The sequence below is a fragment of the Trachypithecus francoisi genome, unplaced genomic scaffold (genome assembly GCF_009764315.1).
Source record: "Trachypithecus francoisi isolate TF-2019V2 unplaced genomic scaffold, Tfra_2.0 Lachesis_group10, whole genome shotgun sequence".
Lineage (NCBI taxonomy): Eukaryota > Metazoa > Chordata > Mammalia > Primates > Cercopithecidae > Trachypithecus > Trachypithecus francoisi.
This window is the reverse complement of record NW_022681455.1, coordinates 130,260,161-130,285,966: the sequence shown is the minus strand read 5'-3', so window position 1 is coordinate 130,285,966 and position 25,806 is coordinate 130,260,161. Positions and strand designations below refer to the sequence as shown.

General features: G+C 48.3%; 2 protein-coding genes across 5 annotated transcripts in view; one reads left to right on the top strand and one right to left on the bottom strand.

The window, feature by feature from the left end:
• LOC117088237 (ankyrin repeat domain-containing protein 11-like) overlaps positions 1 to 25,806 on the top strand; it is a 188,318-nt gene that overhangs the window by 58,753 nt on the left and 103,759 nt on the right. For all 4 annotated transcript variants that reach the window (XM_033219383.1, XM_033219382.1, XM_033219381.1 and 1 more), the window contains exon 2: positions 18,667 to 18,751. Coding sequence is in view for 2 of the 4 variants with exons in the window: in XM_033219381.1 (XP_033075272.1) it covers positions 18,667 to 18,733 (67 nt within the window). In the remaining 2 variants the exon portion in view is untranslated. The remainder of the gene's footprint in view (positions 1 to 18,666; positions 18,752 to 25,806) is intronic.
• LOC117088239 (60S ribosomal protein L31-like) lies at positions 22,485 to 22,919 on the bottom strand. The gene has a single exon (XM_033219385.1). The coding sequence runs from the start codon at positions 22,916 to 22,918 to the stop codon at positions 22,541 to 22,543; it is 378 nt and encodes a 125-aa protein (XP_033075276.1). The 5' UTR covers position 22,919; the 3' UTR covers positions 22,485 to 22,540.

Below are 25,806 nucleotides of genomic sequence, written 5' to 3'. Positions count from 1 at the left end.
TCTCTACCTTCAATATGAATGGAAGAATACAGTTCTTTTTTGTTTGGTTTTGTTTTTCTTAAGAGAAAGGTTAAATTTTTTTGTTTGTTCGTTTGAGGCAGGGTCTTGCTCTGTCGTTCAGGCTGGAATGCAGTGGTGTGATCATGAACTCCTTGACTCAAACCGTCTCCCATCTCAGCCTCTCTAGTAGCTGGGATCACAGGGATACACCCCCGCACCTGGCTGGTTTATTTTAAAATTTTTTATAGAGATGAGATCTCACTGTGTTGCCCAGATTGGCCTTGAACTCCTGAGATCAAGCAGTCCTCCCACCTCGGCCTCCTAAATGCAGTAACATTTGATGACTTGAGATTTGAATACTTTAACTTCGAAGGGACTGTGCTTGGTTCTTGGGGACAATGCCTTCCAAACTGTGGATCATGACTCATTATGTCTTATTTTAGAAAATTTTCGGCCGGGCGCGGTGGCTCAAGCCTGTAATCCCAGCACTTTGGGAGGCCGAGACGGGCGGATCACGAGGTCAGGAGATCGAGACCATCCTGGCTAACTCGGTGAAACCCCGTCTCCACTAAAAAATACAAAAAAAAAAAAGAAAATTTTCTTGGATGGACACGGTGGCTCATGCCTGTAATCCCAGCACTTTGGGAGGCCCAGGTGGGTGGATCACCTGAAGTCAGGGGTTCAAGACCAACCTGGCCAACATAGTGAAATGCTGTATCTACTAAAAATACACACACACACACACGCACACAAATTAGTTGGACATGGTAGCACATGCCAATAGTCCCAGCTACTCGGGAGGCTGAGACAGGAGAACTACTTGAACCCAGGAGGCGGAGGCCTCAGTGAGCTGAGATCACACCATTGCACTCCAGCTGGGTGACAGAGTGAGACTCTGTCTCCAAAAAAAAAAAAAAAGAAAAAGGAAAAAAATATTTCCTATCCCAAGGCCATAAAGATAACTTCCTATGCCTTCTGCACATTTTGTACTTTTGCCCTTTGCATTTACACCTTTAATGTATCCTAAATTGATTTTTGTGTATGGTGTGAGATAAGAAGCCAGCTGTTCCTAGTCTTCATGTAGACACCAGTTGTTCCAGCCTCCTGGGCTGTTGTCCCGGCCTCCTGGGCTGCGCACGTGGTTCATGGACCCACCTCCAGTGTCCGTACTGTGTCCGAGCTTATGTTGCCTTGCTGGCCACTGGGCTTTCCTTGGGACACTGCCACCTGCCTTCATGGTGGACTCTGCCTGGTATTGGTTTCTAGAAATATAATGGACTTGTGTATATTCATCTTATATTTTGTATCCCGGAATTTTTCTACAGATGAGGAAACTAGGAATGATTTTAACCATGGCTGCCCGACTCCACAGCCCCTGGGCCTAGTTTGCATCATGCACTCCCCCGCACTGACCCACAGGAGACTGAACTGGGCACAGCGTCGAGGCGCACTGGAGGGTGGGTTGCTGGAGCTGGGAGTGGCATTAGGAGCAGTAGAGAGGCACGGAGTGGATGCATGGGAGGTGCAGAGGCCAGAGAGAAAAGAGTGGCCAGGGCAGCACAGCCTCCCTACCATACAGGAAGAGCCAGAGAGAGCTGGTCGGAGGGACAGCGTCTCTAGTCTTGAGTCCACAGCTTTCATAAACCCCCTGGACATCTGGGGAGTGGGCTCTTGGGAGAGGTGTCAGATTGGAGAGAGCTCTGGAGGACTGTCTCTGGAGGACTGTTTGCTCAGGGGAGATGGTGGCGTGCTGGGGAGTAAGGGGTTGCTCAGTGAGAGAGTGGGAGGCACCGAAGAGCAGACAGGAGAAGAGGTGAATGAGGAGAGAGGAGAGGAAATAGGGGAGTGGAGGAATCAGTGGGAGGTGGGAGGAACCGGCCTGTTTGCCGCACTGGTTTGGGAACGTGAGAGTGAAGAAAATCGATGTTGAGGCAAACAATACAGTCTTTCACTTCTTGGTATTTTTTGGTGGCTTTAAAAAAATTCTGTCACGGGATACATAGCATCATGCGTGGTTCCTGGATTGAGAGTCCACTGTTCCCCTCTTCATAAGTGGACATTCCTTTCTTCTCTGTTTCTAGGTTAGAAGGTGTGTGCTGCATTTTCAGTGATGGGTCTGTTCTCAAGGAGTCTGGCTCCATTCCTTTACCTGTTGTGAAAATGGTTGCACACAGGCTGAGGCCGTTTGGGTGTGTGTCGTCGTTTTCTTCTGTGACGTCTCCTTCCTCGTATGTCGCTTTTTAGGAGATTGGGGACAACTGCTCTAAATTCGTCAACTGTGACCATCTTTTGTTTAAAGGAAACTGCTTTGAGTTTCCTAGTGTTCTCTGTTTTTAAAAGATGTGGTTGATAAATGTATATTAAATTTTATTCATTAGCTTAAAGTAGGTAAGTTTATTTAAGAGCAAAACACAAAACTTTTGGCATACCATTGTTTAACCTTAAATGACCTCTGACAATTGTCTAGTTATTAATTCCCTCACATTTACCTCAGGTGATTATAATAATTTTATTAAAACAGAAATATAGTAAAACTTTTTTGGTTTTTGCAAGTATCCTCCATTGACTTGTCAGTGTTAAGAGTTACTTTTTATTTTGTATCTGAAGGAGCAGCTCAGAGGACTAGTTATTCCGGGAAGAAGAGCTCTGACGGCCATGCCCCTGCATCTTCCTTCGCCTGCTTCAGTCCTGCTTCTGCGAACAGCCGTCCTATTTGCTCTGTCCTGACACCCAAGGCAGACGTCGCTTGAGGCTCTTGTATAATTCTTGCTGTTAGAGATAGGAGTCTTTTCTGCTTGAATTTCTTGTTGATGAGTGTCATCTGTTGGGAGAAACTTGGATTATCTTGTTTCTTTTTTGAGACTGAGTCTTACTCTGTTGCTCAGGCTGGAGTGCAGTGACACGATCTCGGCTCACTGTAACCTGCACCTCCTGGGTTCAAGCAATTCTTGTGCCTCAGCCTCCCGAGTAGCTGGGACTAGAGGAGTCAGCCATCATCCCCAGCTCATGTTTGTATTGTTAGTACAGATAGGTTTCACCGAGTTGGCCAGGCCAGTCTCGAACTCCTGACCTCAGGTGATCCACCCGCCTCGGCCTCCTAAAGTGCTGGGATTACAGGCATGAGCCACTGTGCCCGGCTGAATTATCATGTTTTAATAGAAGAAAATTTTAGTCCACTTTCCCAAATGGGGAAATCTTTCCTTTTGCTGGGGGGCCTGCAGTCAGATTGTTGGAAGAATGTGTGGCCCTGCAGAACCCTCTGCTCTCAGCAGCACCTGCTGGGCTGGTGGGCGTGCTCAGCACAGCTCCGGGACACAACTGGCTGTCCTGGAAACTTGCAGTGATTTAGAGGTGATGGGCGGCACCAGCACGTTGAACTGAATGTGGAAGTTGAAGTGAAAAAGGCTTCCTACTCCTTGAGTGGACAGACCGAAAGCACATGTGTGTGAAGAGCTAGTGACTGTGGGTGTGTCAGTTGGTCTGTTCCTTGAGTGGACAGTCAGTTGGTCTTGGGCTCCCGGCAGGACAGAATGAAAGCACATCTGTGTGTGAATGTGTCCGGAATTGGTTCCTTCCGCTGGGTTCTTGGTCTCGTTGACTTCAAGAATGAAGCCGCGGACCCTCGCGGTGAGTGTTAAAGTTCTTAAAGATGGTGTGTCTGGAGTTTGTTCCTTCAGATGTTCAGATGTGTCTGGAGTTTCTTCCTTCTCGTGGGTTCGTGGTCTCACTAACTTCAGGAGTGAAGCCGCAGACCTTCACAGTGCGTGTTACAGCTCATAAAGGTAGTGCGGACCCAAAGAGTGAGCAGCAGCAAGATTTATTGTGAAGAGTGAAAGAACAAAGCTTCCACAGCGTGGAAGGGGACCCGAGCTGGTTGCCACTGATGGCTCAAGTGGCCAGCTTTTATTCCCTTATTTGGCCCCGCCCACGTCCTGCTGATTGGTCCATTTTACAGAGTGCTGATTGGTATGTTTATAAACCTTTAGCTAGATAGAGAGTGCTGGTTGGTGTGTTTACAAACCTTTAGCTAGACAGAAAAGTTCTCCAAGTCCCCCCCTCACCCAGAAGCCCAGCTGCCTTCACCTCTCATGAACAGCTGGTGGCTGTGGGGGCGTCAGTTGGTCTTGGGCTCCCGGGAGGACAGACCAAAGGCACATGTGTGCATGAAGAGCTGGTGGCTGTGGGTATATTGGTTGGTCTTGGGTTTCTGGCAGGTGAGTGTTTGCACCTGGGCCTGCACCCTGCTTCACCCAGCCGTCCGCATGGGCACTTCAGGTTGTCGCGGGTATTCTTGTGCCTTGGTGCAGTCTCACCAGTTAAGAGCATAACTTTCTCAGGGCAAGGCTGCCCTAGATGCCCGGGGTGCTCCCTGCGTCTCCATCCAGTGCTTTCCTGTCTCAGTTATTAGATGCTCATCAAACACGAGGCCACTAGAATGTAGAAGACCTTGGCTAGAGTCCTGAGACCTCGTGTGTGTGGTGTGCCTGTGTGAGTCTGTGCCCATCCCACATGCCACTCTTTAATAAGAGCAGATTTTGGACCCCAGAAGACATCTGTTGTGGAATTTATAGGCACGGACTGTTAGGCCAACTTTCCTTCTGCTGATGAGAAGCCAGTCGCATGCTTCTGCAGCCTCACCGTGACAGGTGGGGCTCAGGTGGCCTGGGCAGCGGTGAGACACAGGACTGCGTGGTGTTGCTCCTCCTGGCTGCAGCAACTTTTCTAGACTATTTTTATGGCTTTCTTTATCAGACTGAGTCTTTCCGACTTAGGTGGAGAAGAAGGGTATAAGAATTCTCAAGTTAGAGAAGAATTGCTTTATGGTCATTATTTCTACAACTGTATGATTGGGAGTTTGGTTGAGGAAGGGCTAGACCAGTGATTTTTTAAATTAGATTTACTTGGAAAACATTTTTAAAATTGCAGGCTTTACCCCCAGACACATAGAATCCATAGTGTCTTGAGGTGAGTATGTGTAGGGCACACCGTGGGTGAGTGGCATCTTGGGGGCACTGGGGTGCAGCTGTCGTGTGGCCCTTCTCTTGGTCCTGTTTGCATTTGGGGCCTGTTGTTTATTTCTAGTGGGTGGTGCGGGCCAGGCAGGGTAGATGGGCATCCTCCCTTCTCCGTAGTGACACACTGGGCGCATCTTCTCAGAGTAACCAGCTGGGAGCTGGAATCTTGTATTTAGAGGCCAGTGTCCTGTCCGTGTTCCCCTCCCCTTCATACTGTGGTCAAACCATCAAATGTTACTAATATCAGATGTCGACGTAGCTGTTTTCTCAGGAGTTCTTGGATTCTGAAGCAGAGAGCAGCCCTCTTCTCTCCACACTGGGACTCTGGGGCTGGAGAAGGTGCGTGCCCAGCCCCCGTGTCCAAGCCGGTTCCTGCTTTCTTGTGCTCATGCTGCCCCTTTCGGGAGAGGAGAGGCCTTTTAGTGTTGCTGGAGCTGGGGCTGGTGGCCAACACCATGTTTCTGTTCTGAATGGTATGTTTGAAAACTTGGTGGTGGTAGTGAAGTGGAAAGAAAAAGGAGTCTGAACTTGGCATACTGTTGGGTTCCTGTGCTGTCAGGAAGTGGAAAGTCTGCAGAGGAGAAAATGGACACTTTCTTCTAGAAATGGACTAATTAACTTGTAGGTTAGCAGACTGAAAGAGCCTGGAGCATTCCATATGTTAGGGCCGAAGGATCCAGCCAGTCATGGCCACTCAGCTGGGCCTTGTCATGAAACCCTCTTGAAGGGGAGGTCTCCTTACTGTCTTCCTTTTTCATTTCTGAATTACTCTTGTCCATAAGCTCGATCTTTTTTTTTTTTTTTTGAGACGGAGTCTCGCTCTGTCGCCCGGGCTGGAGTGCAGTGGCCGGATCTCAGCTCACTGCAAGCTCCGCCTCCCGGGTTCACGCCATTCTCCTGCCTCAGCCTCCGGAGTAGCTGGGACTACAGGCGCCCGCCACCTCGCCCGGCTAGTTTTTTGTATTTTTTAGTAGAGACGGGGTTTCACCGTGTTAGCCAGGATGGTCTCGATCTCCTGACCTCGTGATCTGCCCGTCTCGGCCTCCCAAAGTGCTGGGATTACAGGCTTGAGCCACCGCGCCCGGCCACATAAGCTCGATCTTATGGTGAGCGTCCATCTGTTCCAAAGAATTAAGCTGAATGGATCAAAAGGGTAGAATGCTCAGAGGCCAAAGGACAGCTGTTTTTCTTATGGCAATGCTTCTACATAATGTATTGTGTGTGTCATTATATTTTGTGTCACATTATAATGTGTGTCCATATATTTTGTGTGTGTGTGACATAGGGTCTCACTCCGTCACCCACGGCTGGAGTGTGGGGCTGTGATCAAGCTCCCTGCCTTGGACCTCACGGGCTCAAGTGATCCTCCTGAGTAGCTGAACTCACGGCCGTGTACCACCATGCCTGATTTTTTTGTTTTTTGTAGGGATAGGGTCCCACTGTGTTGCCCAGGCTGGTCTTGAACTCCTGGGCTCAGACCATACTGTGACAGAGTGTGAATGGGGGTGAATGTGTGATTGGTAAGGTTTCGGGTATGGTGGTGACATAGTATAAAAATATAAAAACCATACGTGTCACTCTAGAGAATTTGAAGAATATTGAGAAGTATCAGGAAGAAAGTCAAGACCTGAGCTTGGCTTTGAAGAATGAATAGGCGTTTGCCAGGTGGACACAGTGGAAAAGGGCTTTCTAGGAAGATGGAGAGGGACCCTCCTGAACTGGAAGGCGTTTGCAGTTGCTCAGAGGCTGGGGAGGCAGCCAGGTGGTGGCACTCAACACAGTTCATGCCACGGCGATGGGTCCTGAGGTCACAAATAGCGGCTACCAGCCTGGAGAAACACTGGAGTGTGTCCCATGTAGGGCTGGGAGCTTTTGTCCTGTGAAGCTTTTATTTTCCAGGGGTGTGTGTGTGTGTGTGTGTGTGTGTGTGTGTGTACGGCGTCACGATGTACAACATGAATATATTGCTTGTTAGCCCAGTGACTTCTGCACACCAGACTGAGGTGTCAGTAAGAAGTGAATCAGATGAGGCAGATTCTTGCTTTAGCACTGTGGGGAATAAGTTGATGATGTGTGTGGCTGGAGGTGGAGATAAGTAAGTTGTTATGATGATGTAGGTAAAGAAATATGGAGACACTCTTGAACTAGAAATCAGGGCGGTGGCCGTAGGGAGGAGTGGCAGTGATGGGCAGGAGCTGGAATGGACAGGATTTATAAGTGGGCTTTTCATAGGGAGGAGGAGGCAGCTGGTTTCTGGCTTGGAGGCTAGTTAGAGAGTAGTGCCCTGCAGCAGGGCGGGGGATACAGGAAGGAGTGAGGTGAGGGCTCTGTATGTGCACAACCTGTGTGAGGAGAGCTTAGCTCTGTGGGAACATTGTCTCTGATTGATAGTGTCTCTGGTTGGACATTGGTGCAGTGGATTCAGTGGGTTCAGCTCTGATGGGCAGAGCTGAGATTCAGCAGCAGGTTGTTAAAGCCAGAGGCAGGTGAGAGTGCCCAGGCAGTGGCTGAAGACATTGAGGGAGGAGGTGGAGGAAGGAGATCTAGCAAGTGAAACAAAATGGAAACAAAGTTTATAAGAGAAACTGGGAATGGTGGAGCGGAAGCCTGGGAAGAGAGAGTGGTTTGTAGGTTCAGTGCTACTGCCAGACCATGTTAGATGAGTGCCAATTATGTTCCGTGTTTCTCACAAGAAACATGGAGGTGGCATTTCTTCGGGGCTGTGGTGGGGGTTGAATGAGGCGATGTGTGGAGAGCACAGAGTGGGCGTCCGTGGGTGTGTGATCACCATGGTGTGGCCAGTGGTGGTGATGGGAGGGGCAGCCCCTCAGCAGCTGGCTCTCTCTTCAGCCCGTGCAGTCTGCCAGGACTCTTCCAGACACGGGCCGTGTCGCTGAACAATGCGGAGCTGGTGCACACGTGGGTAAAGATGTTCATCCAGTCGCACGCACCGGCCAGCTGGCTCGTATTTATCTTCTGTACTTTGCCTTTGCTGCTTGAGAGTTCTGTAAACAATTCTTAATAAACAAAGAGGCAGGTTTTATGTGGAAACTTCTGAGAGAGGAGAGAATTTCACCGAATGCAAACAGGAGGAAGGAGCAGATGTAAACCCTGGGCGTCTGGAAGCAGGGTTGAGTCAGCGGTGCCTTGGTCTTAGAAGGAGGCTGGGATGGATAGGTTGAGCCTGGAGTGGCCATTTCTGTTTCTCCGCCTGCGCACCCACTTCCAAGGCTTACGGGGGCTTCCTTTGTGATGTAGGAGGAAGCACAGTGGCAAGAAGAGAGCACAGGCAGGGCTGACGAGCGCGATGACTCAGAAAGAAACTGTGTAAGGTCAGACTCCCTTTTGTCTTAAGGAAGAAATAGAATTCATTTTGGTGATGTTTCTTTTGTTACAGTGGCAGCCATCAGGTTGCGTTAATAAAATGGAAAAGTAGTGTTTCAAGATGGTGGACAAGTCTAGCTGGGCAGGGACAGAGCCTGCAGTGTGGAATGCTTGCCAGTCAGCCATTCATCCAAGGGGCATTTGTTGACTTTTGTCCTTATTAAAGGACAGCGCACCTGCTGTGTACTAGAACGTCTCAGCGTGAGAGTGAGAGTCCCATGCTTCAGGGATGTGGCTGTTCTCTCAGAAGCTGTGTAGTCCCTTCCCTCCCCCAGCCCCCATTTACATTCTGTTCGTTGCATCTTAGACGTTGAGCTGTACAAATCATTGTGGGCTCATATTCTAAATCAAAAGAACACTACACATTCAGGGACAGTGGTGTATTTTTATTTGTTTATTTTTTTTTTGAGGTGGAGTCTTGCTCTGTCGCCCAGGCTGGAATGCAGTGGCATGATCTTGGCTCACTGCAACCTCTGCCTCCTGAGTTCAAGTGATTCTCCTGCCTCAGCCTCCTGAGTAGCTGGGATTACAGGTGCACGCCACCACACCTGGCTAATGTTTGTATTTTTAGTAGAGACGGGGTTTCACTATGTTGGCCAGGCTAGTCTCGAACTCCTGACTTTGTGATCTACCCACCTCGGCCTCCAAAAGTGCTGGGATTACAGGCGTGAGCCACCATGCCCGGCCTATGATAGTGGTGTATTTTTAAAGGAAAGAATGTTGTGTTGGTTATTGAAGAAGTTTATTTATTTATTTATTTAGAGATGGAGTCTTGCTCTGTCACCCAGGCTGGAATGCAGTGGCACAGTCTCTGCTCACTGCAAGCTCCGCCTCCTGAGTTCACACCATTCTCCTGCCTCAGCCTCCCCAGCAACTGGGATTACAGGGGCACACCGCCACGCCCGGCTAAATTTTTTCTACTTTTAGTGGAGACGGGGTTTCACTGTGTTAGCCAGGATGGTCTCGCTCTCCTGACCTTGTGATCCGCCCGCTTCAGCTTCCGGAAGTGCTGGGATTACAGTCGTGAGCCACTGTGCCCGGCCAAATAATTTTATTTTAATTAATTAATCTGTTTTTTTGAGATGGAGTATTGCTCTGCCGCCAAGGCTGTAGTGCAGTGGCACGATCTTGGCTCACTGCAACCTCTGCCTCCTGGGTTCAAGTGATTCTCCCACCTCAGCCTCCCGAGTAGCTGAGATTACAAGTGCCCAGCACCACACCTGGCTAATTTTTGTATTTTTATTAGAAATGGGATTTCACCATGTTGGCCAGGCTGGTCTCAGACTCCTGACCTCAGGTGATACATCTACTTTGGCCTCCCAAAGTGCTGGGATTAGAGGCATGAGCCGCTGCACCTGGCCGATATTGAAGAATTTTTAGACCTTTCAAACTAAAGAGGTTTTAAAAAGATGTCAAATCAGTACCCTTGTTTTATTTCGCCCCCTTAATACCTCAAAGTAAAAATAATCATTTTAGAAAAACCTGGCATCATATGATTACTAGACTCTTTTTTTTGAGGCACGCTCTGTCTCCCAGGCTGGAATGCAGTGGCACGATCTCAGCTCACTGTAACCTCTGCCTCCTGGGTTCAAGCAGTTCTTCTGCCTCAGCCTCCCAAGTAGCTGGGATTACAGGCATGCGCCACCACACCCAGCTAATTTTTTTGTATTTATTGTAGAGATGGGGTTTCGCCACGTTGGCCAGGCTGGTCTCAAACTCCTGACCTCAAGTGATCCTCCCGCATTGGCCTCCTAAAGTGCTGTGATTACAGGCGTGAGCCACCACCCCGGACCCTAGACATTTCAATTATGTCTTTTCTACTCTCAAAAAAGTTTTAAGAAAAACTTGTATGGTTCTGTAAGTTGTAGTATGTAAGAGGTTTACAGTTCCATATAGAGATTTGGGTCAATTTTGAAAACGGAGTTGGAAATCTGATAGTCCCTGCACCGAATCCTTAGGCCACCTTGGGAGTGTTGCTGTTGTAAAGATACTATGTCTTTTGATCCATGAATGTGGGATTTTCCCCCCACTTATGTAGGTCTTCAGTTTCTTTCAACAGTGTTTTGTGGTTACAGGGTGCAAGTTTTACACTTCTTTGGTTAAATTTGTTGCTAAATATTCTTTTTGATGCTGTTTTAAATGGAAATGTTTCCTTCATCTTTTTCAGATTGTACATTGCTTGTGTATGATGATGATACAGCTGACTTTTGTATATTGATCTTGTATCATGCACCTCTGCTGAGTTGATTGACTGACTGACTGAAGACCTGGTTGCGTACCAAGAGATGGTTCTTCATGGAGTTGTATCTGATTCTGAGGTTCCTGCTTAGCAAAAGACAGGCTGGTAACAGGTGTCCTGACGTCCGCCGCCACTTGGATTATTCATTTTGTAGAAACAGACAGTGAGTGTTGGGAGAGGTCACACACAACTGAGTGATTGTTGAGTAGGAGCTTCACACTGAATGAAACGGCCGCTTCCCGGATTTCTCCATCTTCTCTGTTTCCCAGTGTCCATGACGCTGATCATAAAATGGTGAGGCCAGCAGTGAGCTCCAGAGACAAGTAGATCACAATATATTCATGGTTTCTTTTGAGTTTTGCCATGAGAATGTGGTGCTGATTGGAATTCTGTGGGTTTACTAAGAGCTAGAAGTAAATTGGTCATCTGTGTGCCTGATTTACACTTTCTAAAAGGTTGTTCTTATGTCTTTGTTGGTCAGGATTTCAGATTTGTGTGTGTGTGTGATGTTTAAGTGACCATCAGAGCTTCTCGTTCCCTTTCAAGGCTTGTTTTAGTGAAGCCAAGCAGGGAGTTGGCATTTGTTGCTCAGGGAGCTTGTGGGTCCTGTGGAGCGTGGGGAGGCAGGTGCTGCTTGGGGTCCTGTGGAGCTGGGCCTTCTGCCGTGGGGAGGCAGGTGCTGCTTGGAGTCTTGTGGAGCCTCCTGTGGGAGGGAGGCAGGTATGGCACAGTCCTGCATTGTCTGTCCTTCCTGCAGCTTCTCCTGGTGTGTTATTGGGACTCTTCTCCCTGTTGGCTTTTGCGTCACTTTCTCTAGTTTGATTTCATGCCTTTGTCCTCCTAATATTCAGATATTTCCCAGTTTCTGATCTACAGCTTCCTTTTTTTTTTTCATTATAGCTGTGTGTCTGTTTACTTTCAAACACAAACTGTTTTTGCCATTCCCCTGGATCTGGTGAGGAAGGGAAGGTTCTGGCAGGAGTTGGATGCCTTCTCTGAGGACTGAAGGTTCTCTTGCCTTCCATAGTTGGCTTTTGTTCTTTAGCAAAGGAGTTTGATTCCTATCAGGTCAGGCATTGTGGAAAGGGAAGAACGGTTGTGTGAAATTACTTCTTCTCGTTCTCATTCTGCATTCATCCATTTTGCACCTTCTTCTGCTAAATGGTATAAAGAGAATTGTTTAGGAACATTAATTTTGTTTCCTGTTTCATTTTTCCCTGTAGTGAAAAGAAACATTTGCATTGAAGAAGGAAACCTGGTTTTCCTTCTAGCTCCTCCCCATGCTCACCTCAGTTCTGAAGTTTGCTTAGTTGCCTTTATTCCCTCGAGCCTTCTCTTTCACTTTAAATCAGAGAAAACAAACAAGTTGCACCCCACCCTTAAGAAACACCAAAAACAGGAAACAAATAACTGCACCTTCTCTGCCCTCAGCCCAAAAAAACGAAGGGGCCGGGTGTGTTCACTGGAAGGAGGCCAGGGTTAGGAGACTCGCCTGATCAGAGCGATAGGTGGCCTGTCCGCACCAGCTGGCCTTGGCATTGGGGGCTCCTGGCACCATTGTGGGAGTGGAATCCAATTGGTTGTGTCTTTTTTTGACTGAGAACTAAAATGAGATGAGGCTGGATCATAGGTCTTTAGTGTTCCGTTTAAGTCCTCTAGAGTTACATTGTACGGAGATTTTTAAGCCATAATAATAGCAGGTGCATATTCATGGTTTTTACATTTCCAGTTTCAAGACTGACTGTGGTGAAGAGTGTGGGCTCTGGAGCCAGCCTGGTTTCAAGTCTTGGCCCCACATTTAGTCAATGTGAGCTTGACTAAATTTCTCACACCCCTGGGGCCTCAGTTTTCTCATCTGCAAAGGGGAGATAATAATGATGCCTACTTTGTGGGGATAGAGTGAGTTGATAGTAGATAAAGCCATATGAAATTATCAATATTGGACTTTCTTTTTTGGACTTTTTTTTTTTTTTAATTTGAGCTTTTTAAAAAATAATTTGTGTCTTCACTTAGAGTTGTAAGAAATCCTTGCGAGCCCCCTGTACACTTTGGCCGTCTCCTCCTCTCTTCCAGTGGTAACACACTGGAGAACTGTGCCCTTAATAGAACGTCACAGCCGGGATGTGGACACGGTATCGCTGACCAGTCTTAACTCAGGTTGCCTGAGGTTTACTTGTACGTGTGAGAGAGAGAGACTGATTGATTGATTGGAGTTCTCTGCAGGTTTGCCACTGAGGGCTCCCATCCCCGCCATGTTGCTGTACTGAATAGTTCCACAACCGCAAGGATCTGCCCTTTGCCCTTTTCTAGCCATATTTGCCCCTTCCATCCCATCTCCCCACCCTGGTCCCTAACCCCTGGGAACCACTGAAAGAATTGGTCATAAGAATGTTGTATACATGGAATCATAGAATTGTGACCTTTTCGACTGGCCTTTTGCTCAGTGTAATGTTTGCTCTGTTTGCTGCTGAGGGGTCTGCGTGGTGTGGGTGGACGGCGGCTTAGTATCTGTCTACCCATTGTGAGAGACACACATTCACCCGTCCAAACCCAAAGAATGGACTTGGAGACACACAGAACAGCGGCAGTAAGACTTTCTTCTTTTTCTTTCTTTCTTTTTTTTTTTAAGACAGAGTTTTGCTCTTGTCACCTAGACTGGAGTGCAATGGCGTAATCTCGGCTCACCACAACCTCCACCTCCTGGGTTCAAACGATTCTCCTGCCTCAGCCTCCCTAGTAGCTGGGATTACAGGCACGCACCACCACGCCCGGCTAATTTTGTACTTTTAGTAGAGACGGGGTTTCCCCATGTTGGTCAGGCTGGTCTCGAACTCCCAACCTTAGGTGATCTGCCTGCCTCAGCCTCCCAGAATGCTGGGATTACAGGCATGAGCCACTGTGCCCAGCCAGGAAACAAGATTTTTAATGGCAGTCTTGCAAGGTCGGGTGCCTGGTAGGCAGGCACACCCGCAGCAGTCACAGCAGGTAGCTTATCTCCCAGCATGCAAGTCACTCCCCCAGTTCCTCTTTGGTTGGGTACTACGGGGTTGCAGTCTTCCCGGAGGTCGCCTGAGTTTCGTTATCCCCCTTATAAGGTTGTGCCCTGTCCCCTTACCTGCGTAAGTTTTTATTTCCCAGTGCTGAAACTTTCTTCCTATTTGTGGGTTGACCCTCCTTTGCATTTTGTTCATTATTGTGGCCTTCCCAGTGTGTGAGCCGTGCGGTTTGTTCCCTCTGCAGGCTGGCCGCCAGTGCACAGACTGATCACGCCTGGAAAATGGACCTTAAAATGTTTTCTTACACCATCAAAGCACATCTGGGCTGATTCCAGTTTCTGGTGCTTATGAATAAAACAGCTATGAACAACTGAGTGGGGGTTATGGGACCATTTCTGACCTGTAGTAATGGTGGGCTCACATGGCTGAGTCGAGTTAGGTCAGGTGCTGAGTGCCTGCTGCTGCACGTTAGGTGTTTCTGCCTGAAAGCAGCAGGCACCATCTTGTCCTTTTCGGGTTCACTCTGACCACACATCTCATACTTTCTCTGTGCATGTATTTGAAGTTACCGAAAAGGTATATATCAGGAAAGCCGCAGCTCTGCACTACTCTCTTAAAACCCATCCGTGTGCTCCTGTACTCACTGGGTTTCGTGAAAGGAATGTACAGCTGCCGTTGTATGGGAAGTAGGGAAAAGACAGACCTGACCCTGAGACAGGCTGGTGTGACTGCCATTTGGAGCCCAGGCTAATGGTGCTAGTTAGTCAGCCAGTGTCGGGGGCAGACGCCCATCGTCAGTGGCTCCCCTGTGGACCCTCCCACTCAGCCTAACGCGAGTGAAAATCATCGTTTGCATACGGTCATGATTGAAAAAATGCTCTGGCTAACAGCGTTTTGAGACCAAGGCCAGTGTAGGGACCAGTCTTTGCTAACATGGACTCCTGGGCTCTGCGGGTGTTGGGAGGGAGCTGAGGGGCCTGAGCTCACAGCTGTGAAACCAAATTGGCCCTTGGTTGTCTGAAGGAGCAGGCGGTGTGGGGCAGCCACAGGCCTCATGGTTTTTCTTTGCTGTCAGTTGGAGTTAGTCAGTGTGGATAAAAAGAATTGCTCATCTTAGCGGACTGAAGACTATGGTTAGCAATTGTAGATCTCCTGATTGAAAAAAGTGATAATTGATGTGCCCTGATAGGAAGAAAGAAAAACAGAAAAAGTGATTAAGGTGGGAGTGAATTAAACATTCATAGAGTTGTGTAGGTCACAGTCTCCTAAAACTTGTGATTCTCTTAGGAGAGAAAAGAGAGATTCTGTAAAAAAAGTTAGCAATCTTGAACTTCCGTTCCTTTCTAAAAATAAGCATCAGGTCTGCCCAGCTTCCTTCCCAGGGAGGCTGTCATTCTGTTTCGGACGGTGCCTGTGGCCCTGACTGTTTGTTGAGAGCCTGCATAAAGCAGCTGTCATACAGCAAAGCAAGGGGAGAGCTGATGACGTTGGAAGAACTGGGGTGCGATTGGGTCCGTGCGAATATCATGTTATTACTTGACAATGGTTTGGATATTTATTCTTAGGCAGGGTCTCAGTCCCTTGCCCAGGTGGAGTGCAGTGGTGCCATCCTAACTCACTGCAGCCTTGGGCTTCTGCGCTGACGTGATCCTCCCACCTCGGCCTCTTAAAGTTCTGGGATTATAGGTTTGCCCTGGAACTCTTTCTTCTTATGTAACTGTAACTTTTTACGCATTGATTGTATTAAATAATTTTCTTTCCCTATCCCTAATGTGGCAGCTAGCCCATTAAAGGAGTTGGTGAGAGTAAGGAGTCTAGAGTAGTAAGAGAAATTTAAAACCTTGCATTGCTCCACCATTCGGAGAGAACTGCCATTAGTATTAAAAATATCTCCTGGTTTTTCTAACACAGAATGCGTGTCGCAGACGTCCTCAGCATCTGGGATTGTCATCTTGTCCTGTTGCCATTTCTGTAGGTAGAAGCATCTCCCTGTTGTTTTACCTGGATTATGGTTTTGGTTGTGCCTGTGTGCTGACCCTCACCCCCACCTCCGGATGTGGACGGGTGATGGTCCATGACTTCCCTGACTCCCTGGTCCCATCATCACACACTGACTCTTCCTATCTCCATGGGCTCTGTCTGCACTCAGCCTCTACAGACCTGTTGGTTTCTGAGTTGCTGTAGACATGAGCTGACAGTAAGAAGTGTCGCCTGGTGCTTGTCTGTTTGACATCATAGCTTGTTTATAGTTGTGGTGGTGGTTTTGATGTGAACATGTATTCTAAATGAAGTTTTTTTCATACCTTAGAACCTTTCTTTACTCGGGAGGCTGAGGTGGGAGGACCCCTTGGGCCCAGGAGGTCGAGGCTGCAGTGAGCTGTGTTTGCACCACTCCATCCCAGCCTGGGCAACATAGTGAGTCCCTGTCTCTTAAAAAAAAAAATCTGTGGCCGGGCGCGGTGGCTCAAGCCTGTAATCCCAGCACTTTGGGAGGCCGAGACGGGTGGATCACGAGGTCAGGAGATCGAGACCATCCTGGCTAACACGGTGAAACCCCGTCTCTACTAAAAAAAATACAAAGAAACTAGCTGGGCGAGGTGGTGGCCGCCTGTAGTCCCAGCTACTCGGGAGGCTGAGGCAGGAGAATGGCGGGAACCCGGGAGGCGGAGCTTGCAGTGAGCTGAGATCCGGCCACTGCACTACAGCCCGGGCGATAGAGCGAGACACCGTCTCAAAAAAAAAAAAAAAAACTGTGATGTTTATTCCAAATATTTTAGAGGCTCTGGATTGGTGTTGTCTTCCAGAAATAATGGGATCAGTTACTGAGATTTTCTCTTAGTCAGAAATAAAAGACCTTTAGACCAGAATCCCTCTTCCCAACTTGCTTTTAATACCCTGCAGGACCCTAAGACAACAGAAAACTTAGTTTTGTTTTACTTTACCTGATTTGGGCCCAATTTTTTCATATATGTGAAACAGCAGTTGGATTAAAGCAGCAGTTCTCACTGGCGTGTTTTCCCCTTTTGCCGATATCATCTGGAGACATTTTTGGTTGCCAGGATTTGCTGGGTGGCCCTTCTGGCACCTAGGAGACCAATGCTGCTCAATCCCGTTGCGCGCTGAACCCAGATGCCAGTGGCACTGAGCGTGCGAATTGTTTGACTCACAGCGCTTTGAGCACCCTCAGGACTCGGGGGGTCGATGCTGGGGTTCCTTGCTGGCTTCCTGCTGCTGATACTCTTCCCCTCTCTGAGCTGTTTTATGGAAAGCTTTGTGGCACACTTGCTGCTTTTCACTGAAACCAGGCTGCTTATTCACATTTATTTTTATTGATGGATTGATTGAGGCTGGAGTGCAGTGGTGTGAGTAGCTCTGGTCACAGGAACACGCCACCATGCCCGGCTAATTTTTTGGATTTTTTGTAGAGATGGGGACTCACTGTGTTGCCTAGACTGGTCTCCAACTTCTGGGCTCAAGCAGTCCGCCTGCCTCAGCCTCCTGAAGTGCTGGGATTACAGGCATGAGTCCGCACACCCAGCACACGTTTATTTTTAATGGTCCTTGAGGTTAATGGTAGCTTTGAACAATCCTGTCCAGGAGAGTAAGGACGGAAAAACCTCACTCCATCTTTGCAAAACACACGTCATGAGTGTTGCTCAGGAAACACACGATTCTCTTGGATGCTAAGTGCAGAGCTGGGGAACCTGCACCAGCAAGCCCTGTCCTGGGAGCTGCCTTCAATCCTGTCTGTGCTTCCCTCCCTGGTTCTGCACACGGAAGTGTGTGGAGTTGGAGGACAGCCTGATGTTTGGATGTTACTGAAGTAACATGGGTGTGGATTTTTTTTTTCTTCCCCCATTTAGACTGGTTTGTTTTATTCTTGGAGCCCCCAGAGCTCTTCAGGGAGATTATATAGTTTTATTCAGCTGCTTTTTTTTTTTTTTTTTTTTTTTTTAAAGACAAGTCTTGCTCTGTCACACAGGCTAGAGTGCAGTGGCACAATCTTGGCTCACTGCAACCTTCGCCTCCCGGATTCAAGTGATTCACCTGCCCCAGCCTCCCAAGTAGTTGGGGTTCCAGGCACACGCCACCACACCTGGCTAGTTTTTGTATTTTCAGTAGAGAGGGGTTTTGCCCTGTTGGCCAGGCTGGTCTTGAACTCATGACCTCAAGTGATCCACCCACCTTAGCCTCCTGAAGTGCTGGGATTACAGGCGTGAGCCACCATCCACGGCCTTATTCAGCTTTCTAAAAAATGGTACTGCAGTATAATCTTTCCTCTTAAAATACTCAGTGGAAATGAAAACCACCTTATCTTGTTTTGCACCTTTTGTGTAGTTTACAACTTAATATGCTTCTTAAACTTAAAATTAGCCTTTTAAGGTAGGGCACGGTGGCTCATGCCTGTAATCCCAACCCTTTGGGAGGCCGAGGTGGGCGGATCACCTGAGGTCAGGAGTTCAAGACCAGCCGGGCGTGGTGGTGGGTGCCTATAATCCCAGCTACTCGGGAGACTGAGGCAGGAGAATCGCTTGAACCCTGGAGGGGAGGTGGAGGCTTCAGTGAGCTGAGATTGCAGCACTGCACTCCAGCCTGGAGGACAAGAGCGAAACTCTCTCTCAAAAAAGAAAAAGCCTTTTAAAAAACTTACCTTATTGGTAATGTTTTGTTTATATGGCAAGACTACCCACTTGGTTTATTTGGTTTCTTATGTATAAAAAGCTCCAGAGCCTCTAAAATCTGGTTTTATGGTGATTTCACAAGATTGTATCAGTGTCATTTGCTCTGTTTTTGTATTGGACTTTGGATTTACCTTTAAGTTGTTGCAATTGCTGCAGTTTGATGTGAAAGTATTTGATGAATGACGATAAGTTTTGGCCTTGGCACAGTGACTAAGAGCTGAGCAGTGGGTTATGGGAGAGGAAGGGAGATGGAATAAACCATGTGGACCAAATGGAGGGAGACGAGAGCTATGAAAGAACTGAGGCTGAAATTATTATTGACATGAGCTAATTTCACTCTCTTGTTTCAGAATATACTCAGCCCTGCTCTGGGACACACCTCCATTGGATTTAAAAGACAGTCCTCATCAGCACTGACTTTCAGCTATGGAATCGGTAAATATTCACTGCATTCTCTATCAGTTTATGTTATTGTCATTGGCTTGGAAAAATAAGTATCAAAATAATGCGTGAGTGTCCAGGCTGGTGTTCTTGGACTTGATAGAGTTTTGTCGAAATGTTTTGAATTTTGTTCTGGATTTCACTTAGTGTTTTCCGAGTGGTAACAGGTGAGCTTTTTTGGATTAATGAATGGGATCCTTGGTGTCACAGTGAGAAGAAATCTGCTGAAAAACTAAATAGGTTGTTAATAGCCTGTAAAAGTTTATTTCCTCTCGTCTTCCTTTAATTTTCTTCATCCTAGGATGGGCTGGAGATGACCGAGATCCCCCCGTGCTGTGTGTTGTGTGCTCTGCACATGTCGTGTTAACGAACGGTTTGCATGAGGATTCTGTGTCCTGGGAGCTGTTCTGCTCTTGTTAGATCCTGGTGGGCTCACCAGGTTGTCCTGTGCTTCTGGGCACAGTGTTGCTGCGGAGCCCTCTAGATGCTATTCTAGCTTTTCCTCGGAGCTGGAGGCCAGTGTGTGTGGTAGGCAGGTACGGAGTGGGAGCCTGGCTCGCCAGCCCTGACTCCTTGCCTCCTCCTGGGTGTGACAGGCATGTTTTTTGAGAGGAGGGGCAGCAGTCTCCATAAAGACTTTGGCCTTAGCTCTGACCAAGCACGTGGTGCTGGAGGGCAGAGTCCTCCCGTCTTCGGGAGACGCGTGGTGACTGGCAGGTTATTTTCTCTGATATGTGGGTTGACAGCAGTTGAAGAGAAAACTTGGCTAATTTAAATTTTCATATTTTGGCCAGGTGTGAGTCAGGGTTTTAAAGTGAACACCCCAAAAATACATGATCTGTTTTGTGTTGTTACTCCTAGCAAACATGAAAGAACCTTTCCTGCGGCTTGTTTCCAGAGCTTCGCAGTTCGGTGTATCCGTCCTTAATCTCTGTCACCTAGAGTCAGGCCACTTTAAGATACACCTGACTGCTTTCTTTCATATGACTGAATTCTTTCCTTGGAAATGGAGGTGAGGTTTGAAGGAAAGGGAATCATCTGAGATATCCCTGAAAATAGGTCTAGAATTGTCTTCTCTTAATCTGCGGGATGGTTCGCAGTTAGAAGGAAGCTAGCCTGGGTAGTGGGCATGTTTGTGGGTCCAGTGAGATGTTTTTGAAGATCTGGAGGTGGACTGAGCCCGGCTGTGATCAAAGGGGTGCCATGGAGGGGCCAAGTACACGGGAAAAGGGGGCAGCGATGAGGGAGCACCCCACACCCCAGGGTCTGAGCTGTGCTTCCTCGTGAAAAGGATACTGCTGACCTTAATGGATGACAAGGAAAAGCAAAATGCTGCATTTTCTTTCTTTTCTTAAAAAATTTTTTTTTTTTTTTTTTTTTGTAGAGACAGAGTCTCGTTATGTTGTCCAGGCCTGTCTTGAACCCCTGCCCTCAAGCAGTCCTCCTGCCTTAGCCTCCCAAAGTGCTGGGATTACAGGTATGAGACACCACACCTGGCCAAAATGCTGCTTACTAGTGTGAAAAATAAAATTATTAATAAACAATTAGTGGCCAGGCACGGTGGCTCACGCCTGTAATCCCAGCTCTTTGAGATGTGAAGGTGGGTGAATCACTTGAGGCCAAGAGTTCGAGACCAGCCTGGCCAATATGGTGAAACCCCATCTCTGTTAAAAATGTAGATATTAGCCGGACGTGGTGGCGAATGCCTGTAATCCCAGCTAGTTGGGTGGCTGAGGCAGGAGCATTGCTTGAATTGGGAGGTGGAGGTTTCATTGAGCCAAGATCACAGCACTGCACTCCAGCCTGGGCGACAGAGCAAGACTCTGTCTCTAGGGGGGGAAAAAAAGGAAAAAAAAAAATTATGGATGGATTCAGAATACATGCTTCTCTGATTCCAGGGGAACAAGCTGTCAGCAACTCTGCTGATAGGACCTGGAATTGGCCTAAATGTCTGGCACTGTAGTGGATTGAGAAGAATAGATGTACTACTACTTAGGTTTGATGACGTAGGAAATGTTGGCATTTGTGACCATGCCACAGTAATAATCTAAGGTGTTTCATGCCATTTGTCACTTTTGTGAACTATAAAACTCAGTATTGAATTTTGTCTTTGTTTGTTTGTGGTAATTAGATTGAATAAGACGAAGGCCCTTAGCATGAGGTCTGTTTTGGCCACCAGGGAGACTGCAGTGTTGCTACAGAGAGGCCCTCCTGAGCAGAGATTGGGTGCAGTGTGGCCATTGGTGCCGTGACCCACATGGGCATGGGAGGACCTCCTGAGGACCACGCTGAGGCTTGTTCTCCATTGTTCTTTTTGGTTTTGTTTTTTTTTTTTTTTTTTTTGAGACGGAGTCTAGGTCTGTTGCCCAGGGCCTGGAGTGTAGTGGTGCCATCTCGGCTCACTGCAACTTCACCTCCCAGATTCAAGAGATTCTCCTGCCTCAGCCTCCTGAGTAGCTGGGATTACAGGTGCTTGCCACCATGACCAGCTAATTTCTGTATTTTTAGTAGAGATAGGGTTTCACTGTTGGCCAGGCTGGTCTTGAATGCCTGTTTGCCATTGTTTTATCTGGCATTAAAATGCAGGGTTTGAAAAAGAGAATAGCTGGCCAGTTGCAGTGGCTCCCGCCTGTAATCCCAGCACTTTGGGAGGATGGGGTGGGTAGATCACTTGAGCTCAGGAGTGCGGGACCAGCCTGAGTAACATGACAAGACCCCCCCCCGGTCTCTACAAAAAATACAAAAATTAGCCAGGCATGGTGGCATGTGCCTGTGGTCCCAGCTACTTGGAGAGGCTGAGCGGGGAGGAAGGATCACTTGAGCCCAGGAGGTTGAGGCTGCAGTGAGCTATGATCGCACCACTGCACTCCAGCCTGGACCACAGGGTGAGACCGTGTCTCAAGTAAAGAAAGAAGAAGAATTTTCCGGGTTCTCTAATATTTTTAATTGGTATTTGTGTCATTCTTGTATTTCACTTTGATGACTTGAGGTGGAATGTGAGCAGTTTAGATGAGATCTTCAGTCGCTTCTTCAGTACGCGGTGCTGTGCTCTTTTCTCCCGTCGGGCATGACTTAGGGGCCCAGCTTGGATGGATTCTAGGCTGGTCCTGCCCTGAGATGGGGCTAGATGTGGCCGCAGTGACACAGGGTCCCGGACAGCCTGTGTGTGCTGGTCTGGCTGGTGCTGGCTCTGTGGCCCTGGCCCCTCCCTTCCACTCTCCAAGCCTCAGTCTCCTACCCAGGACAGTGGTCACGGTCATACCTACTGTAAAGACTTCCTTAGAGATTAAATAACACTTTACAGAAATAAAACTGCATGAAAATAGAGGCTTTAAAACAATTTGAGTTTGTAAATTGTTTCTCCAGTATAAAAGTCGTTGAAGCTGACATCTTTCTTGGCAAAACAGAATGGTTAGTCCTCTCAGGCGGTGAGGCTGCGTGGCCCCTGATGACCCCAGCATGCGGTGTCCAGTGAGTGTGGCCTTGAGCGACAGCAGGCTGCTGACCCTAACAACATGTAGATGCTCCATTTATGCTTGCTGTGAAATGGGACTTTCAAATTACGTTTCCAAAACGTTGGGGGTTTGAAAGTGGTTTGTTAATGATAGCAGAGGCAGTGTTGTTCATATGAAAGGAGGCTTGAACTTAATGTTTTACATTTTTAATTGACATCTGTGTTTAAGATAGAAAAGTAATCAAGTTCTGTCTTGCTGAAATGTTGTACTTGTTTTTTTTTTTGTTTTCAATTTTATAACTTTATTTGATATATTTGACCATCAGCGATTAGTTCTCATCCACATTGACTGTCTGTAGATTTTTGAAAGTGGTAACAGGTACATAGGTAACCAAAGTATAGAGCTTGTTTGTTGACTCTTCATCCTCATTACGTTTTCTGGACAGCCACACACGGGTTTGGTATGGGACATTCCTTCTTCCTTTGGCCCAGACAGCTTTGTTGAGCCTGGTATCCATGCACACATCTGGAGTTCCCATCTCCTTCATGGCAAATTTCCGAATCTCTTTGAGTGCCCGAGGGGCACGCTTCTTGAAGCCCACTCCATGGGTGCACTTGTGAATGTTGATGGTGTATTCTCGGGTCACTACCTCGTTGATGGTGGAACGGCCCTTTTTCTTCTCGCCACCCTTCTTTGCGGTAGCCATTCTGCCGGGTCCAAGTTGGAAAGCTGAAATGTTGAACTTGTAAGGCAGGTACGATCATGCGCCTCAGTGTCCCTGAGTGCACAGTCTGAGCAGCTGTGCCTACGGCCCGTGTCCTTGAGGGTGTGCAGGCCTGTGGTGGTGGCTGGGCTGGAAGTCTGCTCAGCCAGAGCCGAGCCCCCTCTGCTTGCTGTTGGTGTGCTGGGGTCCCTGTCTGGGTGGCCAGGTTGGAGGTGGGGAGGGGCAGGGCCGCTGTCTTTGTGCTGTCCTCCTGCCTCCCCCCAATCTGGCCTTGAAAGCAGAGAGAGGCTCTTCCTGGGCAGGCCTCTCTGCACCCTAGGGCATGGTGGGGGTGCAGAGTCTCCCTGGCACCCTTACCCCCTGGGGTGTTCATTGGCCGTGAGATGCCATTCCTGGTGCGCTTTCGGGGTTGCTCCTGCCACGGAATGCTCCAGGGGTTCTTGGGGCTGCGGACGGCCACAGGACTCGACTTGCAGACCTGTGAGAGATGTGTAGGTGCCAATGTGAGTTCATTTCCATTTTCAACTCAGTTTTTGCTGGGATTTAGAAACAGATAACACCATACTTCCATTATTATCAAAGACATGCGTGATAATTATGCCAGGGTAAATAACTGCATTGTTTAGTAGAATGAGTCTTCATTTTAGAGTTCTGAGGAGTTATCTGTGGCTAGGCTTCTTTAAACTGCAATAACTTACAGAAGATGCAGTGTCATTTAAGTTAGACTTGTTCATGTGAAAATGGGCACTTGTGGCTGAGTGCCCCCCCACTCCCTCCCTGCCAGGCTCTGGTTGATGGGCGGAGAGTCCCAGGGCCCGGGGGAGGGTTTGGAACGTTGGAGCTTCGCCCACCCCTGTCATCACGCAGAGGGTGTTGGGAGCTCTGGCTGTCAGCACGCTGTTTTCCCGCATGTGTACTTTTAGCTGGAATGTGTCTGTGGGTGCTGGGACCTCTGCTGACCTGTGACCTCTGCTGTCCTCTGACCTCTGCTGACCTGGGAGGCGTGGAGAGGTCCTGCTGGGGAATTGAGAATGGCTTTTCGTTTGTTGGTTATAATATTACGGTTATTTTATTTCTTTTGTTAACTACGGTGATTCTCATGGGGCCAGTGTTTTATTTTTTAATACCATCAATTTTTACAGCTGGCTTAAGGGAGTTTTTTCCTCTATGTTTTTATATCTGAGGGTGAAAAGCATTTTGCTTGTATCTAGCGTAAGAGTACTCAGTCAGTTCTGTTTAAATTGAAGTGAACTTTATGGATGCAAAACACCAACGTACCTTTTTCCTGTCCCGCTTGTTTCTTCCCAAATAGAATTGGGTTCCTGTAGCAAATGGAGTAAGGACTCTGCGTGCTTTCACACATGTCATTGTCACTAGAAGGCCCATTTACAACTTGCTTAGATTTTGGTGGGAAGAAGATGAAGGTAAGAGGAAGGAGATAGAGGGTCCAGTGTGGCCTGAGCACCCCAGTGCCTGGCTGAGGGGGAGGCATGGGACCTGACAAGGAGACTCTGGGAGGCATCTTTGTTACTGGCCATTGGATTCCTCAAGTTCTGCTGAGAATTCTAGTCTCTTTTTCCCCACTCCAGAATAAGGATCTTAATTATTTATTTGTGTTGTCCATTGGGAAAAATGATTTGGGATATGCTTACTGTCAACAAGGGGATAGTGGTGGGTTCCAAGTGTAAACTGGCCGGGCACCATGAGACTGTGTCTGTAATCCCAGCACTCTGGGAGGCTGAGGTGGGAGGAGCGCCTGAGATCGGGAGTTCCAGACCAGCCTGGGCAACGTGGCAAGACCCTATCTCTCCAAAAAATACAAAAATTAGCCAGGCATGGTGTGCATGCCTATCGTCCTAGCTACTCAGGAGGCTGAGGTGGGAGGTTCACTTGAGCTCGGGAGGCAGAGGTTGTAGTGAGCTATGATCACACCACTGCACTCCAGCTCTAGGTAACAGGAGGATTAGAAGAAAAAGAAAAAAGGAAGAAATACAGACCCTCTCAACAGCAAGATGTGTAGTGACTGGCCCAGCCAGGGCAGCCTGCTCCTCTTCAGGTGCAGTTGAGATTTCCTGCCGCTTGTGTGCAGAGATTTTGAAGGCAGTGCTGGCTGCTGGCACAGGGCTGCAAGTTTGAAAAAGAAGTAGAGCAAAAAGGTCCCTGGGCCTCTGTGGTGGCACCAGCACGCACGCGAAGGGACGTGGTGGAGGGCACTGTTGTGGAGGCGTGGCCCTGGGTGTGGACAGCCAGCGTGGGACCCAAGCCCCTGTGCTGCTGCGGAAGGTCCTGCCTCCTGCCCTGGCCACCCCTCTCTCTGCAGGCAGCTTTCATGAAAGTGCCGGTGGAGGCCGGGCAGCCTGAACGTGTTGACTTTGGCAGCAGGAGCTGCCCGGTTCTGCTTACTCTGTGGCCCAGTACATAAGGCTCTGTGTAGAACCCGTGCTCACGCACATGTGGTTTCTGCCTGGCCCTGGCCATGGTTGGCCTCTCCCCTCCCTTCTGTGAAGCTTCCCATGTTCTCAGAGGGCTCTTGCCTGGGCATGGGAAAGAGGGAAACGAGCAGCGAGGGTTCTTTGTCAATCTAAGGATGCTTTGAAAGCTTTTGGTGTTCGTTGACATTTTGCTGCTTAAATGGATGATTTGTTTATTAGGAAAAATAAAACTGGGATTCTCGTTCATATCTGATGGTGTCAGCACATCAGCAGGATAGCAGCTGCTTTAGGGACCTGCATGTGTCTGGAGGGCAGAACCAGAGCAGCAAGCAGAGGGCAGAGGGGGGCCTTTGTAGCCTGGGGCAGGTGTTTCCCTCCGTGGCTCTGCCGGGTTCCTGATGGCTTCAGCTCTGCAGGGTGTCTTAGTGTGTTCTGAGG

Excerpts from the sequence above, each read along its gene's own strand:
- LOC117088239 (XM_033219385.1), bottom strand. The coding sequence starts at position 22,918 with ATGGCTACCGCAAAGAAGGGTGGCGAGAAGAAAAAGGGCCGTTCCACC.